The sequence below is a fragment of the Ips typographus genome, linkage group LG2, assembly GCF_016097725.1.
Source record: "Ips typographus isolate SLU linkage group LG2, UJ_Ityp_2.0, whole genome shotgun sequence".
Classification (NCBI taxonomy): Eukaryota; Metazoa; Arthropoda; class Insecta; order Coleoptera; family Curculionidae; genus Ips; species Ips typographus.
In genome coordinates, this window is record NC_138423.1 from 23,368,388 (window position 1) to 23,394,006 (window position 25,619).

At 31.5% G+C, this 25,619-nt stretch overlaps 1 protein-coding gene across 5 annotated transcripts in view; it reads left to right on the forward strand.

Moving 5' to 3' along the window:
* The window catches only part of LOC145724411 (uncharacterized), an 84,286-nt gene that overhangs the window by 49,325 nt on the left and 9,342 nt on the right, over positions 1-25,619 (forward strand). For all 5 annotated transcript variants that reach the window (XM_081972688.1, XM_081972689.1, XM_081972685.1 and 2 more), the window contains one exon: positions 12,128-12,221. In XM_081972688.1, the coding sequence (XP_081828814.1) occupies positions 12,128-12,221 (94 nt within the window). The remainder of the gene's footprint in view (positions 1-12,127; positions 12,222-25,619) is intronic.

Here is a 25,619-nt window from a genome sequence, read left to right on the forward strand (position 1 = left end):
ACACAATTTGCTTAAACTTTGACAGCTGTCATTATTTTCAGCTGCAAACGCCATTAATGGATACTCTTGACATTTTTATCGAAAAATTGTACTCTTCCTTTATTTCGATAAAATAAACGGTTTTCGAGATAAATCGATTTTTCATTGAACTGCTTAGACCACAATGTTATTAAAAATATTCGTTAAACTATTTACTTTTTTTATTTATTTACTTTTTTTTTATTTACTTTTTTTGCTCAACTTTAATTTTCCAAATTACAAATGACCATGTCTAAAATCCAACTGCTCTTTTCTATAATACAAGTGACTAATCTGAAATACAAATTGCAATTTCGAAAATCAAAGTTATTATTCTAAAATTGAAAGTACCTTTTCTGAAATATAAGTGATATTTTTTAAATTCATCTTATGGTTTCTAAAATTCAACTGACGCTTTCTAAACTACATGTGTAAATGGTGTAGACAAGTAAATTTTGTAAAAAAGTTGTAAGAATTTGGACTAATTATTAAAACAATTTGAACATTTAAAATTATACTGATGTGAACGACAACTGTTGTAATTTAATTATTGCGTTTCCAATTGGATCGATTAGTGGCCGTCAAGAAAATTAAAAACCAATTAATCGAATGATAACACACTCCAAGGATGATTTATTATTGTGACTTAATCTTTGTAAAAAGCCGTGTGATAAAAACAATAACCTAGCGACAGCGGAAAATTTATTATTACCGTTATGTCATGTGCGTAGTTAAAATTTTGTTTATTCTCTCACAAGTCAAAAAAAAATTGGAAATAAAACAAGAATTCACACTGTGATAATTATCTTTATTAACGTCAATATCTAAAAAATAGTTGTTAATAAATTAAGCATGATGGACAAGAGATTAGTTACAGTAATCTATAATGATTTCACTAAACAGTTTGAAAAATCTTCTAAAATAATCGCAACTGGTAGGTATATTTATTTAATTAATTTCACTTCTGACATGTGTGAAAAACCCTGAAACAGATTTAACTTGCGAACGAGATGGAAATTTACTCAATACGAACTGATGGAGAGTGTATTAATAAAACTTGGTAAAGGCGTAAATAAATTGTACAAATTAATTATCGAGTATTCGACGAAACCCTACGAAAAATCCAGCAAAATTGCCTTTGTCTTCGTGTCTAATATATTCTTAGAATTTTAAAAGGCAGAGATCGGTCCCATTTTGAAGGCAATAGTTTGGAGGTCAAAGCACCTTAAGTCTGGTATGCGCGACGGTTTCAGGGTTTTTAACCTACAAATGCCCTCTTTTAGCTCCCGTGATTTATACGTCTAGTTTTACAGTCTCCAAATAATGTCGTATAATTGGAGAAAGTTAATTTTTTTATGTCTACTAAAGCGTCACCATTTTGTGTAACTCATTTAAATTGTTGAAATTAAGTTTAAAATCTCTTGTAATTAACCTATTTTCTAAACGGCCATTTTGAAAATGACAAAATGAATTTTTCATCCAAAGCCAAGTAATTAACATATTTCCTATATTCAGTATGGTAAATTAAACCATGAATATTTTGATTTTTAAAGAGTAAAATAATATGATTGATTGTGACAGCATAAAGACAATATTTCTGACACGCGTTTCTACCTTGTTGGCATCATCAGAGCTGCATTTTTGCAATAGACTATTAAACAATCTATTAATACCTTATTTCATGTTCTTCACAAGCAGCACATTTTTTTCTGAAAAAAAGACATTATCAAAATTGATGTGTTATCTAAAAATTTGATTGCATATTTAGTCGAAATTTGCTTGAAACAAATTATTGTTATCCGGGTGGGATTTGTCATTATAATTAAAATTCGTTAAGTTAAGCAAAATTGATTCTTATTGATATCAATGTGATATGGCTGAAAACAATTTCTGCATGCTAAAGTGTACTTTTGTTTTAACAATTTAAATGATATAAGGTTAAAATTGGATTGCAATAAATTGGTATTCTTACAGGATTTGTCCTTGTGACCCAAATTGATGCTAAGCAAAATTGTGCTTTATTGATATCAAGGTGTTTTTCAGCACTGTTTGTACATCGTAATTATTCAAAAAAAAGCAGCATCCACTTATGGAGTTACTATTAGACGTTGGCTACTCGACAAAATTTAATCCTTCAAATAGCTTAAGAAACTAAGATAGTAAAGTCAAATATTATATAGGAAGGTAACACCGGATTGTGTAGGCTCTACATTTTAGACCTTCATGGTTTCTGCCTGACCATTTTGGGTTTGTGAACCTTTCGGGTTTCCAAAAAGAGTTATTTAACTTGAAATGATTGACTCGCGCATAAATGCGGTAGATGACTACTCAAGGATGTCTCGGTTGTTTTATTGGTTTTTCTATTAAGGAATCGTATTGTTTTTTATGATATTATTGAAAAAATTTAATAAAATGCCACTAACATTGTGCGAAAATAGGCAACAAGTTTCACGTTTATCGCAGTACAAAGCAAAGTTTATTGCTGTTGCAAGTCTGAGCTGAATTTGCGTTTTTTGTGTGTTGAGTCTCAGAATTCGTTATTTCAAGCTTTTTTACCCGTTAACTAGGACGTTTAAAATCCATTTTTTTACTGTGCTTAAAACGTTCAAATTGATCAGCACAAAGATCAGAAACTGTTCCATTTATACGTTTGAGTTACCAGGCTTAAAATAATAAGAGAACTATTTTTATCGACGAAAATCGTCGTAATTCGAACCGCGGCAATCAACCTTCACTACACAACTCGTTTAAATCTGTCTGGACAAGAAATCCCGATGATCTAATAACAGTAATAGGTTTGAACACAATGATTGCTTAATTAACTTTATAATTTATCAAATTTCAATGACTAAACTCGTTTTGTGAAGGAGAGAGAAAAATATTATAAAGCCAATGAACTGGCTCGAACCAGAAAGAACCAAGAGCAGATCATGTGAAGTAATCTGACACTTGATCACAAGATTGCGTTATTAACAATATGATGAATATCTCGTGACCACCTGATCTAAGCCTCTCAATTGATTGTGTTTTAAATTAAGTCAGCTAATAAGGACAAAGCCTTTTAGATGTATTTGTTTATCCAGTTGATTGGCAAAGATTTGACATATTAAAAGCGATAAACAACAGTCAAAACACAATATATCACAAAGTTTCAAAATACAAAAACACACGTTTTCACTCTGCTCGTTTCCTTTTAGATTGGTAATAACAAATGGACAATTGCAATTTTAATGCAAATATTTATAGAGTCGCTGGAAAACCGATTTCCTCGACACACGTTAACACAGTTTCGGGTGAATCACTCGATCGAAAATTTATGAACACGGTTTCCCAGAAAAGACTTTGATTTCGTTTTATTTTTTTTTTGTACAACCATAATATTAGGAATATACCGGATGGGTAGTTTAAAAACGCCCACCTGAACTATAGTCTGTAACTATAAACTGCAATTTTGCACTACTTGACAAGTAGGAATTTTCACCCTGTATAAAAAAGCGTTTAATGTGTATCAAAATTAAGGTTATAAGGAAACGAAAAATAAAAATCTCAAATTAAATTACATACAAATTTTCTCTTTAGGATCTCCAGAACAACGAGAAAATTAGCTAATACAATATTTTACTATTATAAGTGAGTAGTAGAAATTTTGCTTTTTGTAAATAATAAAAGCTACCAAACTTCGACATCTAATGTGAACGATTTACGCAAAAACATGTCAATTGACAGATTTTTCGTGCTTTTTTTGATTTTCTCTTCTTTTTGTACTTAATTTATTTTTTTGTGCTGTAATTTTTAGTATGGTTTTATTTTGAATAGGTTTTAATTTACAATTATTGCAATAGCTATATTGAGATATTGAAGGCTTCTGAGAGACAAAAACATACCAATTATCTGTTGCAAAATTGGTAAGTATAAGTAGTCTAAAAAAAGTAGTCTAAAAAAATTTCAAAACATTTCAAAACACTATAGAAGCTCCAAAATGCCTTGCAAAAGCTTATAAAAGCTTTTCAACAGTTTAAAAGCTTCCACAAGTTCCTAGAACCAGCCATAAGTTTTCATATGCTTTAAAAGCAGTCCAAAACCTTCAATGCTTCTTAAACTCTCCAGAAACCTTCCAAATGCTTCTAAAGTAGTCAAAAAAGATTTCAAAATACTACAGAAACTGCAAAATGCTTTTAAAACAGTCTAGAAGCTCCCAAAACACTTCAAGACAGTCTAAAAGATTCAATATGCTCTGTCCAAAAAGGTTTTAAAACACTACGGGGACGCCAAAATGCTTCCCAAGCAGTCACAAGCCTTCCACAACGGTCTAAAAGATTCCAAATGCTCTTTAACTAGTCTAGAAACTCCCAAAAGGTATCAAAACAGTCTAGAAGCTTCCAAATGCCTCTAAAGCTTTCCAGAACCTTCAATATGCTCTTTAAACTGCCCAAAAACTTTTCAAATGCTCCTTAAGTAGTTCAAACAAATTTTTGAAGTTTTCAAGACGAAAAAAATAAAAAATTGCATCTCTGAAAGAGTTTTGTTCTTTTTTTAAAGCTTTTTTACAGATTGAGGAAAATAGTTTTGTTTTTTAAGCGCTTTTTTTCACTCGGACTCTAATTATAAGTATTTAAAGAAATTCGGAAATTCTACAGAAAAAGACACTTTCTCCTATTGGTAAAAGTGGAATTTTGTGCATTACTCACTATTATTAAAGTCATTGAGGTTGAACAGACAATTTGGATAATCGGCAATTTACGTTTGAAATAACCTGGAATTTCATTTTCTTTACTCATTGTTACTAAACTTAAAAACAAAGACTATGTTAAGGTAACTATTTTGAGATTTAATAACAGAAAAACGAAAGATTTCCTAACATTACTCTAGATTTACGGTGATTCGGTTGACACAGTTATAGAGGATTATACAACGGTTGCGAGTTCATTCAAATCGAAAATTGTGTCAGTGGGTAACGGGGACAGAAATTTCGACAAGAGATTTAATGAAATTCACCAAAGTCAACGTGGTTCTTAACGAGAAAAGAAGATGCAGAAGCAACCAATTAGTTCAAGGGTGGAAAACTGTAATCGCAACAAGTAAATGGCAAACACGAGAAACGGTTAACTGATATCGTTGACCCGATCACAACGATCTTTTAAATGCTGCAATCTGCTCAATAAATTTAATTGAATGGATGATTTGCACAAATAACAAATTTTACTGTTATTGGCGGTTTGGTTTAGTTACGCCAACCATTTGATTGCATATCTTCGGTTTCGTCCACTGATAATCCACCAAAAAGTATTTTTAACTTTCTACCAACAAAACAGAAAAGTGATTTACAATATAAATATATCACGGAAATTCACTACAAACATAACCTTACACATCAATTAATTTGAATTAAAAAAAAAACCAAGGGTAAGGCTATGGTCGTGTGGATGTCGCCATATTTGTGTACCCACCTTTATTAAATTGTCGTGTTTGTCAAGGCTACACGAAGGCGCCACCTTCAGTGTTTATATTATAAACCTTAATCCTAAATTGGTTACGCCATGATTGGACATCAGGATTGAAAAAAAGGCTGTTTAAAGTAAAAAGTATGTTTTAAATTTCGCTCCAGTTTTGACATTTCTCGTAAGTTATTTATGTAGTTGTAGTGGGTATTACATAATAACAAGAACAATATCTGCATCATCGCTTATAATCAGGATTTTCAATGTGAAAAAAAAAATGAAACATAATATGGCATTATTAACCTGACCTTCTCCTGTATGTACTTGTACTGTCTGTCAAAAGTTCTTCACGAGATTTACATCTTTTCAAAAATTTTGACAGTCTCCACACGTGACCCACTGTCAAATCCAAAGCAGATTTTTCGCCTAGCAACAGACAAAACCGGCAGACCATTAAGAAAAGATCTGCTTTGTCCTTTCTATGGTTTATACAGTTTTAGTAGCAACAGACGAAAATTACCAATTACAAGCAGATGCTCTATTAGTAAGGAAACTCAGAAGATCAAAACTCTCAAGGAAGAGAAATTGCCAACTTTCCAACTAGAATGTCATCACTAACTTAGGGATGGGACTGTAACCAACGAGGATGGGATCTTGAAGACACATGTCAAATGTCAATCGTCAAATGAGGAATTTTAAAATATCATTTGTTTACAGCACCGCCCTATGTACAAGAAAGCCTAGAATGTCACTTTTAATGGCGGCGTTAGCCTTAAACCTTAAAAATTAATTTAATCATCGAAAAACTCAATTTCCACAATACAAACAAATGCAAACTGTCAACCACTATTTCGGCCATATTGGAATTTTTGGCATGCACCTTCTTGGCTTTCTTGTACAGAGGGCGATGTTTACAGTGATCACTCTCAGGTGTCAAATGTCAATAATAATCGGTTACTATTATTTTGGACATTTCTTCATTGATACACTGTTGTCAGCCCTCACGTGATCAATTGTCAACAGAAACGCAGCAAGTCACGTTATCAGACATGACATCGGTTTTATTGTAGAGTCGATTAGATAGCTTTATTGTTTGTGAGCAAAACTTTCTCAATACCAAAATTTTCCGTTTTACGTGCGTAGATACCCGTAAGATTGTTGAAAAAATAAACGAAAAAAAATCAAAATACAGGTATGACGGATAGACTAGGATCTGGTCAATGTAATAAAATATGAAAGTTTACCTGTACAGGAAGGATGTTTGTGTAAAAATTGGCAACTCGATTAGCTTTAATGTTTATACGTTTCCCGAAAAAATAATAAACTAACTTGATGTACGTACAGTTAATTTAGCAGTCGATAACTTAAACGAGTGGGAAATTTTGTTTTTTCTAAACGGTTCAAGTCTGAAACATACGTTTATTCAATTTGGGGCACACCTTTTCATCAGGTTCGGTCTTTATACACCTGGTGTACTGTCTAGACGGTTTTTGTCGTAAGTAATTTGAATCAAAAGGACAGAAACGAGTTGCATTATCAATAAAACTACTACGTTTTACGATCCAGATCGATCCAGTTTGAATGAAATAAGGAGGGTTTCCCCAGAAAACTCATTAAAAGTGTTTCTAGCTCAATGTCAACAGCAAATATTTATTAAAAAATGCTGCGCAACGTTGATATTGCTTTTTATTAATAACAAAATGTGTGTGCATTATGAATGATTACACTCCATCGATGGTTTTTGCTCTGAAAGTATTTTTTCGTCAGCAGCAGAAGTTACAGGGTTGTGAAAATATTGAACAAACTGTCTTGTTTATTTCAGAAGTGACAGTTGAGAAAAAGTAAATATCAGCGTGTTTTGCATATATTACTGTTCTATCCTGAAAGAACTTCCACATCTTTTTTAAAAATAAGGCACAATACTTTGATTATTGTTTCAGGCTTGGTCAGTAACGTGACAACGTTGCGCTGAATTCTCTTTGCCGTTATACAAGGAAAAGGCGGTCCTTGTCAGGCACATTACCAACTCATAAGTTTGCTAGGTGGCATACCAACATTTCAGTTAAATGCCAAATTTACCAAGAGAGTACGCAAAAATTTGTTCTACCCTTTCAAAGTTTAATTTGCTGATATCACTAGGATTATTTTGCATTTGCGACAGCGTTTACAGTAAATATCATCAGTGGCAAAGCTACTAGTTTATGGTTAATTAGCACCTAAATCAGTCAGTCACATGTACCTAAAGTGTTTAGGATAGTTTCCAACATGTTCTAAATAACTTGATAGTTTTCAATTCTCTTTTTCAGTTTGCCAGTCAATCAGTTAACATTGACAGATGTGGTAGTTTGAAATTACTTCCGGAAAGGAATTTAAATTTGCCCTGTTACAAACGTGTTATAAGAAAAGTGTCATTTACAAAAGATGCAAACCACCTTAACAGCTTGAAAATGTCACTTTTCAGCAGGTTGAATATTGTTTTAAACGTGATAGTGCGTCACATGTCAAACTTCAACTCTGTCAAGATTGACAGGTCATTTCATACTCAGTTCCTATCGGATAGTTCTTTATTTTTATACAGGTATGGTAAATCCACAAGCGACCATAGGAAAACCGTGTAACGGACAGAGAAACGTAGGTAAATGCATGCGCGGGAGAAAGACAGAAAACGAAAAAAATATCAAGTAGGCCATATTTTTAGCGCGCTGTTGCCAAACGCCGTAAGTATTCAATACCCTCGACAAACTTACTTACGGCGTTTGGCAACAGCGCGCTAAAAATATGGCCTACTTGATTTTTTTTTTCGTTTTCTGTCTTTCTCCCGCGCATGTAATTACCTACGTTTCTCTGTCCGTTACACGGTTTTCCTAGTTTGGTCGCTTGTGGATTTACCACACCTGTATAGTTTTTTTTGCTGAAGTTTCCTTTATATGTTTTTTGTACGTGTTGACGCGTTTTTCCATGAAAAATTACCTCAAACCGCAAACGTTTAATAATCCAACTCTAACGCTAGAAAACCTATTTTTTCCCTATAAAACTGAAAATAGCTCGGCAAACCCATAAAGTTAATTAACTTTGAGGTGCTTAAAAACGTGTTTGAAATTAGAAGGCATTTACCGCGAGAAAAACTAACTAAATAAATAACTTTTGGGTAATCATTACCGTTTTGACGCAAACGAATACATCTTTCAATATTACTAACGTTTAATGTAAGACAGATTTTGGTTACAAAGATGGGCTGTTCCAATTTTACTTCATTAGAACTAACCAAAGTGATATCGGAGTAATTTGTCTGCAAATATTAGTTAATTAACACATATTGGAACCTCATGTTATCGAGAACGGCTTTCCAGAATGTTGTAATCAAAAACAACCGGCATAACGGTATTAATAACATTTATCGCCATTTATCAACAACAATATCGTACATTTTGAGTGACACGGCGCTAAGCTACGATTTACATTTGACGTAAAGTGCTACAGATGTAGTTTGGCTCTATTTCTATTAATAAAACTCTTATCAATCCTCCAGAGTATAATTAGTTAATTGCAGTTTATAATAAAATTAGTGCAGGTGGGCGCTGACACGTTTTGCGATAAATATTTATTATCACATCGTTTTAGCTTATATTTAGGAAAACACACCCTTGAAAGGCTTGTTTTCTTATTATATATTCTTAGAAGAGAATTAGTTGTTAATTTCCTTAATGTCAAATTATACAGGGTGGTCCAGTTTTAAATGTCAATAATTCACCAATCCATAGCCAATTAAGACCCAAAACTAACCCAACTTAAAAATTGTCTTGAAAATGGAAAATTCACTTAAGAAGTTTAAAAAATATTATAGTAGCCAGTTTTCATAGTTTCCAGACAAACTATAAGACTTTAGTTTTGAAAATTGAATTAGAAAAGATAAACATTTCAGAAGCTTAAAAATTGTGTTTGTAACCAGTTTTCATGCAAATCGAGAGACTTTAATACTAAAAATCGACTTGTAGACATAAAAACTACTTTTTCAAGAACTTGTTACTACAAATTCATACATTTAAACCTTAAAAATTGACTTGAACCCCAAAATGTGACTGAACTAATGAAAAGTTACATCAGAAGCTTAAAATTTGCATTTGAAGTACGTTTTCATAATTTGAAGACAAATTTCAATATTTTAGTCTTGAAAATAGTCTTAGATGCAGGACATTGACATTAGATTCATGAAAATTGTCTTGAAAACGAACTTTTCGTGCTTTTTACTTTGCTTTTCATTTTCTTCGACTTCTGGACTATTTTTAGTGCTTCAAAACTGCTTTCAGCTTGGAAAATCGAGTTTCAAGACTATCTTCACCAAGTTATTGACATAGCAAACTTAAAAAACATTTTTTACATTCTTCATAGACTTAAAATGGCATTCCAAGCTTTGTCACTATTAAATCGACTTCTAGACACCTCAGTGCTAAAAATTCGGGTATTTCTTAATAAACTAGGCTGTTTTCAGTGCCTCAAATCGAGTTTCAAGACTATCTTTACAAAGTTTTTGACTTATCAGGCCTAAAAGCCAGTTTGTCCACTGACCATAGTCTTGAAAATGTTATTTCAAGCTTCTTCACTATTAAATTGACTTCTACACTCATAGGTGCAATAAATTGTAGCACCTCTAAGAAATTCAGACTGTTTTTAGTGCTTTTTAAGACTGAAAAATCGAGTTTAAGACTATTTCCAAAAGTCAAGTTTCTTCAGTAATAAAAGTATAAAATTTTGGTACCAAATGCTACAATAATAGTCTTGAGAACTAATTTTTAGAAATAAAATAGTCCGAAAATTTAATTTACTTCTAGACTTGTTGTCCTATTCAGAAAATTAAGTTGTACACCAATTAAAGTCTTGAAAATATACTTTTGGACTCTCTTTAGTTCTAGTAAAGTCAGTTCTAGCATTAAAAGTCAACTTTTATATTATTTTTAGTAGTAAAAAATGAGTTTCATGCACAATACAATCTTTGTCTTGATTTCCGGACTTTTTTTAGTTCTTGAATGCCAGTTTCAGACACTCAACCAGGATGGCAGTCTGAGAAAGCGAATCATAAAACCATTCCTAGTAGTAAAAGCACGTTTTTAGACTATTCAGTACAAATTTGGACTTTCACAAGTCTTGTATGTTCAGTTTTAAACTATAAAACGATTTTTTAAATTGAAATTTGGAGGACTGTATCTTCCTTAGGAAACGTTTTTCAGAAAAATGACATAATGCAAGTCAACTTATTTTTTAATTAGCTATCAAATGGTGAATTATTAACACTTAAAACTGGACCACCCTGTATACAAATTAGGGTAAATGAAAACATTTTCCAAGCTTACATATGCAGTATTTGCGTAAATCACAGCACTTTGTTCATAGTTTGTGATTGATCAAAAAAAGCAGCTTTCAGCTGGCTGCTTTTTCTTGACACACAAACGGAAATTTTACATCCATGCCTGAACTTCACGAAATCCGCATTCGTTTTCAAGCTCCATGGAGCGAGTAGAGCGTTTTTCACGTCACGATGACGTAATATGGCAAAACCATAATTTGACCAACTGTCAAATTACGTCATTCTGACGTAAAACGCTATGCTCGTTCCATGGAGCGTGAAAACGAACGCGGCCGAAATTAAAAATTTGTAAATAGCATACGTCAAATTTTCATCTATCTCAGTTAACATGTAATAGAAAAGGAACGACAATTATTACGTGCCACTAGCCCTGGAACTACCTACTCCAGATCACATGTTTGTAACAAAGTAAACAGTTTGATTAAATGATATTATGGACCATTTTTCCTTCACTTTCTATTGAAAAGAATTATAGTTAATTTCGATCATAACGCCAATTTAATAAGCTCCAAAAGAATTATTTTACTTACCGCATATTTACACTTAAGGATTATACAGGGTGTTCAATTTTCCAAATAGTATTGGTATTTTCTGTTTGACTCCTACATTTACGAGACATTTTAAGTCTAATTTTTCTGCAACTTCGTGTAGAAACTTTTTTGTCGATTGCACTTTTTTTTGTATTTACACAAAAGGCGAAAAACAAACTCAAATTTTAAAGTAAATTTTTCATTGTAAACGCGGTAAAATTAAGTTAATTTTGGAAGGTTTTTCGTCTGTTCAAGTACTTACTACACAGATTTCATTAAAATATCTCATAAACTGTACGGGTTGAAGACGAAATCCTACCAATATTTTTCAAACCTTTGCGGTGCTCTACAAGCCTCACTTTTATTTCCATTAAACTGTGAATCACCCTGTATGTTAGTTTTCCTGTTTCTTTAGGAATAATTTCATAAAAGCGACCTTGTTCTGACGTTAAAAATAGTCCAAAGCCACAGAAAAAAACACACAATGGGAAAATAAGTTCAATGCTGATAACGGTATCGACGTGTGTGGGGCATCAATCAATTTAATGCGGTTTTAACGAACCAGCCTCTATTTCTTATAGGGTTGTTAAATTGGCTTTATGAATATTATTCGCAACAACAAACAATGGTTCGTGACCTCCGTGAGGTGGCTAAAATTAGCCGTAGGTTAGCGTTTTTGTATTCTTTGTAATCGTTTTCAATATGTATTGGTAAAATTGTCGACACGTGGCCGACTATAAAAACATTATTGTACTTTGATTGACTTTTTTTTGTTCCAGATGCGCCCAATGAGAGTTTGTACATGATCAGTGGGGTGTGCGTTGCCATGCTACTAGTCGCAGTCATTATTATTTTATTGGCAGTCACTATAAGGTACGTGGAAAAAAACATAACTTACGAACCAGTTAGGTCAACAGGCCAGGCAGCTGCACATTGTTGACTTGTCTCTACCAACTTCGAAGCCTTTTACACTAATTGACCATCTTCACGTGACCATCACGTGATTGCTAAATAGGTTTTAATTGTTTGGGGAGTTATCGTCACTTAACCACAATCGACAGCATTAAACAGTAATAACGAAAAGCATTCCCAAATTATCGCAGTTTAATTTGAGACTGTTAACCTAAGAACCCAAGGTTGGAAACAGTTTCAGTGTTATATAATTAGGAAAATATTGAAAAGTTGGATCGAAATGTTTCGATTGGTGCTAAAACTACGTTGGATTAACAATTAGCGACTGGATCATATGCAAAATGGTCGTAGCTAGTCGTGATCGAGCGCAATTATAGTTAGCCCAATCGAAACTCGGTTTTATTATGAATGTTAAGTAAATGTCAAGAGCATTAGACTTTATGTAAGTAGATATTTTTTTACTAATCATTTTGCAATCAGTTTGGAAAAGTTATAAAATTGATGCAGTAGTAGTTTTTCCTATAACAGGTCAAAAAATGCTTTTTAATAGTACACAGCATGTCCTTCTCCACAATCACAATATAGCTATTTAACAAGAAAGGACAGCCGGTATAATCTTTGATGTTGGGTTAATGTTTTTGGCTGATCTCCCTTTGTATTTGGTAGGAAACATGTTGCCGGTTGTCTCTTATCTAATTTTATTTTGAAATAAAAATTGCATCCAATTTTCAAGTCAAATACAGGGTGTCCCACGACGAAAGACATCGATTGATATTGGAAAAAGTATAAATAGGAGAGTTTTGAAAATTTGGCTTTTTCCTTTCCGTTTATACCGGAAGTCGATCACATTTTCGTCGATTCTTATTTTAAATAGAACACCCTATATATTATTAAATATTTGGATTCCTCACAAAATTCTGACCAACTTTTGTGTACAATGCCCTATGCCTATCTCTAGCCGTTTTTGAAATATTTGATGTTTTTCCAAAAAAGTGACAGTTGCAACGCTCAACATATTTTTGTACTCTGTCAAAACCGTATTTCATTTTGCAATGAAACTTTGGGTTGTTGTAAATAAAGGATCGTTTTATTTAACTGAGGGTGCGTAATGACTCATTTGTATACAGGGTCGTCAAAAAAAAAATCATAAACTTGCCACTAAAAAAAATGAAAAATTGTTTAAATAGAAACCCACATTTTTTATGACGGAATCATTTTGAGCATTAAAAATTACTACGTTTTAATAATAAAAAATATTTATTCCGAAATAAAACGAAATGGGTTGGATTTAGGTATAGGCAAGTAAATTGAAACGTATAGTAATTTTTAATGCTCAAAATGATTCCGTCATAAAAAATGTGGGTTTCTATTTAAAAAATTTGAAATTTTTAATTTTTTTTAGTGGCAAGTTAAATAAAACGATCCTTTATTTACAACAACCCAAAGTTTCATTGCAAAATGAAATACGGTTTTGACAGAGTACAAAAATATGTTGAGCGTTGCAACTGTCACTTTTTTGGAAAAACATCAAATATTTCGAAAACGGCTAGAAATAGGCATAGGGCATTGTACATAAAAGTTGGTCAGAATTTTGTGAGGAATCCAAATATGTAATAATATATAGGGTGTTCCATTTAAAATAAGAAAGTTGTGATCGATTTGTTTACTTCTTTTGAGTCAAAGTGTTTTTTTTTTCGCCTCTTAATCATTGGAAGATTTCAATCCTTATTAGGTTATTAACTTAAAAAACAAATAATTGATCTGGTCTGATGAAACTCTTGATATTCAACTATCAAAGCCGATATATCAGTCGATTATTGTCTCTTAACTTTGGTGGGAAAAGTCCATTTCTCTCGCTAATTCCTTTTCCTTCCAACTGTCTCTTCTTGTTAAATAACTGCTCTTTTAGGATGTGATATAGGCGTTTATGTTCGAATCAAAACATGTTTACTGCCATGACAATCACCGATGCAGTGTAAAACTAGATCTTAAGTAGATTTGCCTTAGACAAGTGTTTTCATAAAAACACCTGGATTATAACATTAACCATGACATTTAAAACCAGGTCTTATATTATTACTGACTATCCAAAAATTTATTGAGTAATTGATATCGTGATCGTGCCCATAAGAAAAATGGAAAAAAAAAATCCAAAATTTCGGTTTTTTCAGATATTTTCGGAAGTAATCGTATTTTTTTTTAAACGGTTGCACTCCAAATTGTACCACTTTGCCTTCATTTACACATATCTCTTACTGTTTCCAAGATCCCTATAGTTACACACGAATTTGTGGCACCCTGTATAGAGTAATGTTATCGCTGTCATTCTGGTGAAAATGCACTGCTCATACATGTGGGAAATATTCGCTGCAATGTTTTACCATGGTTGAGTAGAATAGTCAACGTATTAACTAATAAGTAAGATAAATTTAACATATACAGGGTGTCCAGTTTGGTGTAACATATGGAGTTGGTTAAAGAAAGAAAAGTTGGTACTGATCTGCGTGAAAATAATTCGGATTAATAATATTTTAAATCGGTTTTGCTCTATACAGGGTGAAAACCGACAAAGATCATATTTATCTGATCTAACCTAACCTAACTTGAAATTGTCATGCTCTTAGCTTTTGCAAAAAAATTGACATTTTTTCATGTATGGAATTTTTTGTTTTCACCCTGTATCAACGGAACGGTATCGAACTAAATCAGTTTATTTTTCCACAGACCAATACGTAAGGTTTCTTCCATTTAATTCGCTTTGTATCTGCAACTGTTTCCAATATCCCCGTGTACAGGGTGATTGTTTTGACTTTTAACCTTATGTCTCTTGTTTTTAATTTCAAAAAAAAATATGATAGTTAAAGAGGTGGCCAAAATGTAATCAATCACCCTGTACAACATTTCAATTTAAAATGGACACTCTGTATAAACTATTTTAAAGTTGTTGCTAAGTTGTCTCGGCTTTTTAGTAAAATTTTTACTTCATATCTGATTATGTGACATTTTTTTAAATTACCTATTTTTTGCTATTATTACAGTTTACCAGTTCACCAGGATTTTACTTAAAAAATTTGCAGGTAAAATAAATGATTACGATCGATTGACCAACGTATCGACTCTCTTAATCTGAGCTGAGTTTTGAATGTGACAGATCAGACACAAAACGTTACAGTAGAATCGACAGGGTAGACATTTCAAACCACGTGCTGTAACGTCCCTTGATTAAACGGGTCACGTGATAAATCCGCTTTTATCAAAACGACACTAGTTTGATTTTGATTGTGACGTTTTGCTTTCTATTTAAATATTTTAATAAAAAATGTTATTTTATCAAATTATTAATACCATCACCAAAATTTATATTCAGTTTTTCATTCATTCTGATAAATAGTAGAGGTGATATTGGCCGGTAAATTTACCAAATACAGGGTGACCTTCAGCAGAGAGAGTTGACAAATTGATTTTAGTAAGTTAAATATTTGTAAAGCAAATCTATTGTATTTATTTTAGCATCATATTTAAAGTATTTAAGCAATTCCATCCTGAATGGGTAACTTCCATGTCGTTAATTGACATTAATTGAACTTAAATTGTGTGATATATTGCTAATGACTGTCTGCTAAATATGCCTAATTATCTTGATGGTGTACGGTCGAACAATTTAGCGAAAAAAAACCGTAATTTTTGTTTGGAATTGTTGCGGATTTTGCTCGAGTGATCCGGTTTCAGTCGGATGTCGTTGCGCACTTTGAAATAACTTACAAGGTGACCAAAGTTAAATTTTTTTAAAGAAAGTTGGCTGGAAAAAATTATAAATGAAAGTAAATATTTCAACGATACAAGTTGAAATAAATTAACAAGTTTTCTTATCTTATAAGCGTTGACACGCTCTATTAACGTTTGCGTTATTGTTATTTTCTAAAATCGTTACTCACATTGCCAATAACAACGAATGCCACTTCAATTAGTTATTCAATCGTATCGAACGCGCGCCTTTATATTTGTTGACCGAGTCCGTAAAGTTGGCATAATGTATGCATTTTTTTGTTGCCTCACTCACTTTTACAAAACGTCAGGTCATTTTCAGGGGAGAAATCAAGGTTTTTTTCTGTAATTGATTAAATTATTAAATCGGCATAGAAATTGTAAAATACCTATAACCATTTAATTAATAATCGTGTTCGAGGATTCCTCGTTTGTTTGCTAATGAGTATAAAAATGATCTGATGAATGACTGACATTTGAAAAATAATGTATTTTAACCGGAATCCCTGACAGTTTAACCAAATATGACAACAGTACGTCATGTGTATATGCACACGGTGTTTCAATAACAAACTCTAAATTGGAACAAGCCGAAAGTGTTTAAACAACGTAAACGTTATTGTTATTGACGGAAATTCAACGCAAATTGGCTTAAAACAGTCATTCAGTTTTTAAATGAAACAATAGAACTTACAGGTTACATTTTTTCATAGTTTTAAACTAATTAATAACTATTATTAAATTTCGTCTTATTATTCAACAATTTAAAAATTTTTTAAATCACTCTGAATGACATTTGCTTATTTACAGATGTAAATAAACAAACAACAATGTCACAACTACGGGGCGCGGTGCAAATTAATAGAACTGTAATTTTAATTTTTTTTAATATAAGACTTCGAAATTTAATAAAATATTGCATAAAACAAGTGATTTAAACCTGTTTATTCACACGAAGAACTTGAAACTGAACTGAACTTGAACTTGAAATGGTTTAAGTCACTTGCTCTATAAATAACTATAAAATGTAGGTACATACAAAAAAATGTCAGAATTATTAAGTTGCGTAATTTTGTAAAAGCGTGTGATTTAAAAAAGTTGCATATTTAGGATTTTGATCACATAATAATTGCAATTACACTATTTACAAATTTAAAAATTCTACTTTTGAATAATGAATTTTATCTTAAAAATAGTGTTTTCATTGCATTTATATTAGTTTCAAATTGTTCTTTGTATTTATTTGTTTTATAAGTAACTGAAACATTTTTTACAGATAAAAAAAAACTCTCAACAAACTTTTAAACAAAAGAATGATGTGTTTTTCTTTTCCCGTCTTCTATTATTAGAAAATTAAACGTTTTTTACCTTCAAACCTCATAGTTGCCCATAAAATTACCAAACAAAAAAAAAGTTACGATTATTACTGGTATATTCGACATGCCGGTTTTAATGAGTGACGATACGTTATTGTTAAAATAAAATTATTTAGTCGTTAAAAAGTCATAGAAAATCACGTTAATCCTACAGTAAGATTTCCGTTTTCGGCGCAAACACTTTAAAATCTTGAAACTTGAAGGTGCAACGAGGACTTATGATAAGGAGATATTTAAGGTAATCATTGCACTATCATTTTGTTTTCCTATTTGATTGAATAAAATAAATATTAATAGAATTTACAACTTTCTGCCGGTGTCTGTCTTGTATATTATTACAACACTTACTTAATTAAAAATAAATGCCGCGTGTTAACTTATCATCATAATTTGTGTAGAATTAAGTGCAAAGCTCAATGTCAAAGTTTTTATTACCTCGTTTATACCACGAGATTTCATAATGTGAGATTACAGATTAAAATTTATTGACGTGATGGCCCTTTGCCCTTACATGAGAATATTCAAGGAATTAATATTCTTTAAAGAAATATGTAATTTCTTGAAATTAAAAGAAGTTTTTCTTTGAAAACTTCAAGTAATCCAGAGCGATTCAAAACTCAGTGCATTCGTTTTAAAATCGTATTTTATATCCAAAATTAAGGAAAAAAGTTGATATGACCATAGGTCTGCCTCGTTTTCTAGATACAGGGTGTTGTTAGACTTTAATGGTGTAGAAAAAAACGGTAAAAATAAAATAGAGAATAAAAGTCCTAACATTCAAGATGGTGGCTGGACATGGTCATTTTAAAAAAAGTATTCAAATGGCTAAATGAACTACATGTAACTATAATACGCCGCCATTTTTTTATTGCTTTCACAAATTTTGAGACTTAAAATGCCCTACTGTTGTGTAAGAAGAAAAATAGATGAATAACCTCACTTTTGGTGTAGTTTCAATTTTTTTTCGATGATATACATGAAGAAATCATTATTATCGTACTTACAAAAAAAAATTGAAAATCTTCCATTTGGGTTAAGTCAGTAAAGAATAATTATTGTTACCGTCTACCTGCACGATAAATATTTAAAATGTAAGAATCTCAGCTATTGTAAAACGTAATCTTTTATCTAATGAGTCCGATCAAATAAAATAACAACTGCGCATGTTGTCTTTGTAAACGTTATCACCCCGCAAAATTAGTGGGGTTTTAAGTGTATTTCTCTTTTTTCATATGATTTAACGTTAAAAAATGGTGATAAAATCGTATCGATTAACTAAAAATAACGAATGGTGTGAAGTATGTCAGTTCTTTTGTCGTATTTGGAGGCGTTGTATCCGCTACATTTCCGGAAAACTTTAGTAAGTACTTACTGTTAAACACTAATCTACTCAAACAAGAGAGAATTTCAAATGAATTTTTTAACAAATTACACATTTTCGTGATTCATTAACGAATTAATGACGGTGAAAGTCATGCAGGAAAATCACGTGTATTTGGAGGTTAATTATTTTTCCTGATAAGCTGTTCCACCGTATTACGTTTGATTGTTATTGCATTCAATGTTTACGGAGTAAATAACGATTTTATCTATCCAGAGCAGGGTTGCACAATATGCAAAAAACCAACCCTTACAAACACCTGTTAAAAACAAAACACCATCGTCTACGCAACGTTATTACTTAACTTAATAATCCAGTGACTAAGTTAAGTAAAAATCCTTGAATTACCTAAGATTTTGATGGCATCACAATTATTTACGAGATTAATCGGTACGCTCGTAAAATTGTGATTAGGTTAGTACCAAGAACGCAAAAAAATCAGAATGTTTGTTTATACGTTTCCGTAGAAAAATCATTAAATAGTTGTTGTTTTGACTATAAAAAATACGATTCCGGTTACTGTTTTGCTCGTCTAGTTTTCATTCACTGATGCTGTTGTTACCTGACGTAAATTTTGCTTTTTACGAGATGATGTTTACCACAAATATTAAAACAGTAGACAGTAAATTAAAAGTAAAATGAAACTCGTAGCTACATTGTATTTGTTATTTTGTTCTAAGTAATGCAAATATAAATAAAAAAAGAAAAATTACGTACAGAAGATGAGCAGGTCTATCCAGACATCGCTCCCTTTTGGAAAGTGGAAGAGATTGAAAAATAAAAAGAAAAAGTAAAAAAAATAAGTGCCAAAAGTCGTAGTGATCAGATATCCGAGAATCGATTAAATATTTACTTCTTTCCAGGCATCTTCTTGTTACATTTTATTCATGTGACAAAATTTCAATGTGACATTTTAGTTACTAAGCTTTAAGATTTATCGTGACAGAATATGGTGCAGAAAAACGTCAAAAACAATAATAGGGAATGGTCAAATTAATTACCTCAAAAAAGTGCAAAAAGTCAAGTTTTTTAAATGAAATTGTTACTTTTTGAAATAATCACTAATTATCGATATTTTATCCCACAAACTTCTAAGATGGCGTATTGATAGTATTAAACTCACAAATAGGTGTGTTTCTTAGAGAAATTGCACTGTAAGTTGGCCCTGGAGCCAAATTTGTCACTTTTGACGTAAGAAACACTTTGACACTTAACGTCACAACTGTCAAATTTCGCTCCATAGAACTATAAATACAATGTGCATTTATCCAAGAGGGAGAACTAGTTTGAATGGATAATTTTGCGTCACAGCTGCGTGATTTTTGACAGCTGTCAGATGACGTACGAAATATTAATTTTTTGTTCAAGCGTTTTGACCGACCGGTTTTTGTACTATTGAACAATGAACGACACTGTAGTTTTGCGGCTATACATAAACCAACTAAAATTAGATTTTATGTCGCACAAAATAGAAAACTCACGGTCGTAATGTACGGACAATAACAAGTAGTACACAAAATGGCATGTAAAACATACACGAACAATGCTTCGGGCCGTAAATTTAAACTTTGCCATTCAGTTTCTAGGTAAAATGCTTTGAATTTCAATGTTTTTCAGTAAACATTGACGCCATATTGAATTCTCACTTAAGACTTTGTTTCTAAAATAAAAATTTCGTATCGACATTACGTATTTAACATTTTCTGGAACTCAATATATTTACTCCAAATATTTGCTTTAAAAAAACACTCGTGACATTTTTTCCACTATTGTCAGAAAAAATATATTAAAGTGTGCGCATTTTTTTTGTATAACAATACTGTATGTGTATAAACTTTATTATCACCTTACAATATTCATATCACCTGGTAAGAATCCGGAATACAATCACTTGGGAGCGGTGCCACCTAACTGCGCAGTAAAAAGTAACATTTTTTTTTGTATAATATTAATTTTTTATTTGTCGGAAGTGAAGTTGATTCTAATCCTGGTTGCACTACGTCAAAACAAAATAAATAGGAAATTAGAAATTTTTATGTGGTGCCTGAGTCATCAATTAAACCAGAATTTACAATAATCTGACTGAGATTAAATTGTAGAATAAACATAAAAATTAGCGATCGCGCTATAAAAGTCGCAATAGGAACCCGATCTGAACCAGTTCGATTTTGATCAATAACCAGACAATTGAAAGGAAGTAAAATAGAAAAATGGAGGAACTTTACAGTGCCGTGAGTGCTGCTGACGATCTGGTATTGTACGAACAGTTGAAAAAGTTGTGTAAAGTTGTTTTAAAATTGCAAAAATTGACGGGCGACGACAAGTAAGTTGATTTTTGTTTGTAAGAAAAATGAAACCAAAACTGTTCTTAGTTTAATAATTATTGTTTTGAAATTACGAAAACTGATAGAGTTAGGAAGAGTAAATTGTCACTGCTGTCATTCCTGTCAGAAATATTTTTGAACAGAGGCGTATCTATATTTCAGCTTTTGTTAATTTTGACAGTTTGGATCTATTCAGTTTTGACAATTTTAATTTTGATTTTCAAATAACTTTTAAAGTATCTTATTAATCGAATTTTTAAAAGTCACGTAACCTTTTCGATTATTTTTAACTCGTATACATTTTAAGTTTACAGATAATCACGTGACTGTTTTGAATATTTTCAACTTTTAGCATTTTTTATAACATTAATGACACGTTTATTATCGTGACGTAACGTAAACTTACTTGAATTTTAAATATTGTCTTGTTTAACTGCTTTAAAACAATTTTAGGTTTTGTGTATACCAAAAATAAAAATGAAACTATTAAAAGTCACGTGACTGGTTTAAATTTAGCTAACATGAATTATTTCAACTTGTGACAGTTAAGTTTATGCATAATTTTGAAAAATGAAATTACCTAAATGTTTAGGGTCACATGACTGTTTTGACATTTCTTCTAATTTGGAAATTTGCGCTTTTTAAACAAACTTAAAATTAACTGAATGTTTGGACTCTTTTTTACTTGAAACTGGAATACTAAAAATTTGTGTTTCGATGCAAATTGTTTCATAACGGTTACGTGACTTCAAACTTCAACCATTATTAATTTAAATTTTTGCAAGTGACTTGAGGTCTGACAGTTTCACTTTAGGCTTATTTGAAAAGTCACGTGACTATTTGACTTTTGATACATTTTTAAGTTTTAACCTGATATTTTGACAGTTTTATTTACATCTAATTTTTCATAATTTTTAAAACACAATTTTCACTATCGTTAAATTAAATGTTTTTCATCTTTAAAAATATAAATTTCATTTACATTTAACATTTTCAAATTTCAGCTGAAGTGTTGAAGGACACGTAAAATATGTAACTGTTTAGAATTTTTCAAATTTAGATTTTGAAATTTTAACAGAAACAATTTTTACAATCTATGACAATTAACAATTTTTATCACGTGACATTTTAATTTTTAATATAAGATGGCTAGATGAAATTTTCGAAACTTTTTTAATTTGTTAACAACTTTTAAATAAAAATTGGATAATCAAATATCACCAGTGATTGTTTTGAAACGTCGATTTTTTATTAAAAAGTACTGGTCACGTGACAGTTTCAAACATTTGGAATTTAAAGTTGGAATTTAAACTTCAAATTATAGTTTTGACACTTTGATCAATTTGAATTAATAGACAATTTTTGTAATATTATTGCATTCATGTGATTGTTTATTTTTGACTTTTTCTAACTTATAACGAGAGTTTTACTGAATTCTCAATTTGCATTATTATAATTGGTTATCCATTTTGATTGTTCCTATCAAATACTAAATCCTCAATAAAATAATAATAGATTTTCTATTATTATAAATTTCATTATTTTTTATTAATAATTCAAGTATTTCGCTCTAAAAGCTGTGTACCAAAACTCAAAATTGCCAGCAACTCTTAAGAAATCTTTTGGTACAGAATCTATAATACTGATTAGCTCTTGTGTGCACCGAAAGTATTTAAAAGCACGTTCAGGTAAAATATTGCTTTGACTGTGACAGATCTTAAACAAAATGTCATAGTCAAAGCAACATTTAACTTAAACGAGCTTAAATCGGTGCATGCGAAGATAAAACAAAAATGTTTCGGAACAATGTGTTGTATGTATTTCACCAAATCATTATTGGTTGCGTATCAAAAAAAAGTATAAACGTCATCAGACGTTCAAATTTCATATACAAAATTGATTTACAATTCCAATTCTAGTTGATTAATAGACACATTTTGGACTGATCAATTTTCGCAACGATCCATAAAATCGTTGACGTCACACGGTTCATATTTCACTCAAAAAATTCTTTTGTGTTGTAACGTTTTTATATCGCTCATATCGCGCATTAATCTTCTGGCTGTTTAAAAAATAAACTTTTCTGCACTAATATTGTTTATATACACACATTTTCTGATAATGGTTTGATGGATGGCTCGGCGTTTAGTTGTGCAAATTCGGTTGGATAGTTCGGACGCACAATGACAGTGAACTCGCAGGATAAAACCACCAGAAACCAAACACCCAGTAGATATTTACGTATATTCAGAATGCACCGTTTTAGGGTTAGTTTGCGTAAATTGCAATATCCGAGACAACTAATTTTGTGAGTATTTGTTTGGTTCCAGTAGTAATTTTTGTTACTAAGTGTACGTACGTTTGGTACGAATCCAAAGCTTATGCAACTGTCAGTTGTATTTATCTTTATGGAAAAATCAAGGCGGTCTATGTCTGGCCGAGTTTCGTGCCAGCTGGCTATTTTTGAGACGCGTGGATCAGTTTTTTTTTTGTTTCTCTTGTTTGGGTGTCGCTTTATGTTGCGACAGTTGGCCGCGAATATTTCCAGCCTTACTCTTTCAAGTTTTTATTGACTAAAAATATTTTAAAATAAATTAAATTTAAAAAAAATGGTGTATGTCAATATAGGTCAATGGTCTTGCAGTAAAGCAGGTTAAATATTTGTTGGAGGTCATTTAAACCAGAAATGTTCATATCAGTGGTTCTGAAAATAACCAAAATTAGTGCCACAAGAAAAAAAATATGGAAAATTGTGTTTAACCAGTTACCTTATCAAACTGCATAAAATCAGGCTACACTTGTTTCAAATGTATAACTTGCACCTACAAGGTGGTCAAAAACCAGTTTTTAAAGCTGCAAATCAGTCTGAAAAATCCACCCTGAAGCTGTAATAACCTAGTTAGGAACTGTTAAATTAAAGATAGCTTTCTTGTTCCAACGTGATCTTTATCGAACAATAATCCAGTTGCTTCAAAATTTAGTCATAGAACTATACAGAGTGGCCAACGGCGAAAAACATTACAGGGATGTCAAAAGGGCAATAAATTGACAGCGAAATGCTGCCCATCTCATAAATATGGCGGACCTGGGAAAAAAAATTGCGTCGACAAAAATTGATTTTGAATTGTTGTGTACAAGTTGAAAGTTCTCATGTTTACTTTCTTTAACTGTCAAAAATTGATAAAAGAAGTTTAAGAGTTATTTGACAGCTGGACAGCAAAGGAAGCTGGAAGCAAGTTTGTTGCTTCAAAATAGGCTGATGGCGTTTTCTTTTGGAAAACTTTAGTGTAAAACTAGTGAACTGTTATAATAACATTTGATAAAGCAGAATAGATATTTACTAGTGAACTATACTAAACTTCCTAAAAGAAAAATGTATGTGACAGTTGAAAACGCGTCGTCATTATGGTCAAATTGACATGTATCATAGAACAACAATTTACCTTAAAAAAGACACGTAAAATTAAATTAATTTTTGAAGTAAAGGACGTAAAGTTGAACTATATGGCATTGACCATTACAGTTGAGATATTTGATAGGCAATTTTGAGCTTTATGTATTTTGTTCTGTCTAAATAACATTCTGGATAATAATAGGTGTTTTACGATCTTATAAAGTTTTCAAGGAAAGCGAATCCAATTTTTAGAAACAAAATTTTTTATTGATTCACCGCGAATAAAACTAGATTTTTAATCAATATTTTGCGGCCGAAAATACCCAACATCAATAACCCATCAATCGGTATACTCGAAAACACGTTCGTTTAGCAAACAATCAAGTTACGTCAAAGGTTCTCTTTTTCGCTGTGGCTAATTTTACCACTCAATTACTAATGCATTAAGCATCGATAATCTAAATGAACATTCTTTTATTATTATGTTTTTCCTCTCAGGATGTTTATGCCGTGCGTGAATCAGAGAGTATGCACGTGCCAGTTTTTTTTTTTGCTAGAAGAGAAACCCAAAAGAGTAGTTTGGATCACGTGACTTGAGGATTGCTGCTATACCGACATTTCCTGAGATATTACACTAACCGTTTTTTTTCTTGCTAATTAATAGCTAAAAACCCTGAAATCATATTGGATACTAATTAAATGCAGCAAATTACTTCCCTTATGAAATGTCGGCTTAACCAAAGAAAGAAGAAGAAAAAACTGTTACGATCCTGTGAAAGGCTGACACGATCAAACGAAACTTTGTATTAAAATTAACGATTGTGGGTCAATTAACTGGACCGTAATTTAAAACAAAATTAAGCATCTTTTTGATCAAACAGATCAGTACTAGAATATGTGTTCCTAAATCACAAAAAGTGACTAACTCGGTTTGTACACAACCTAACCACAAAAAAGTATTCTTCCATAGGTTAAAATGGTGTTTGAGATGGGTCGTGGTCCTATAATGAGTCAAAGTAACCTTTAAAATTAAATAAGTTACAAATTTATTTCATCAAGTGGAAATGAGTCATGTAAACCTGAAATACTTAATTTTGTTATTATTCTAGTAATTATTAG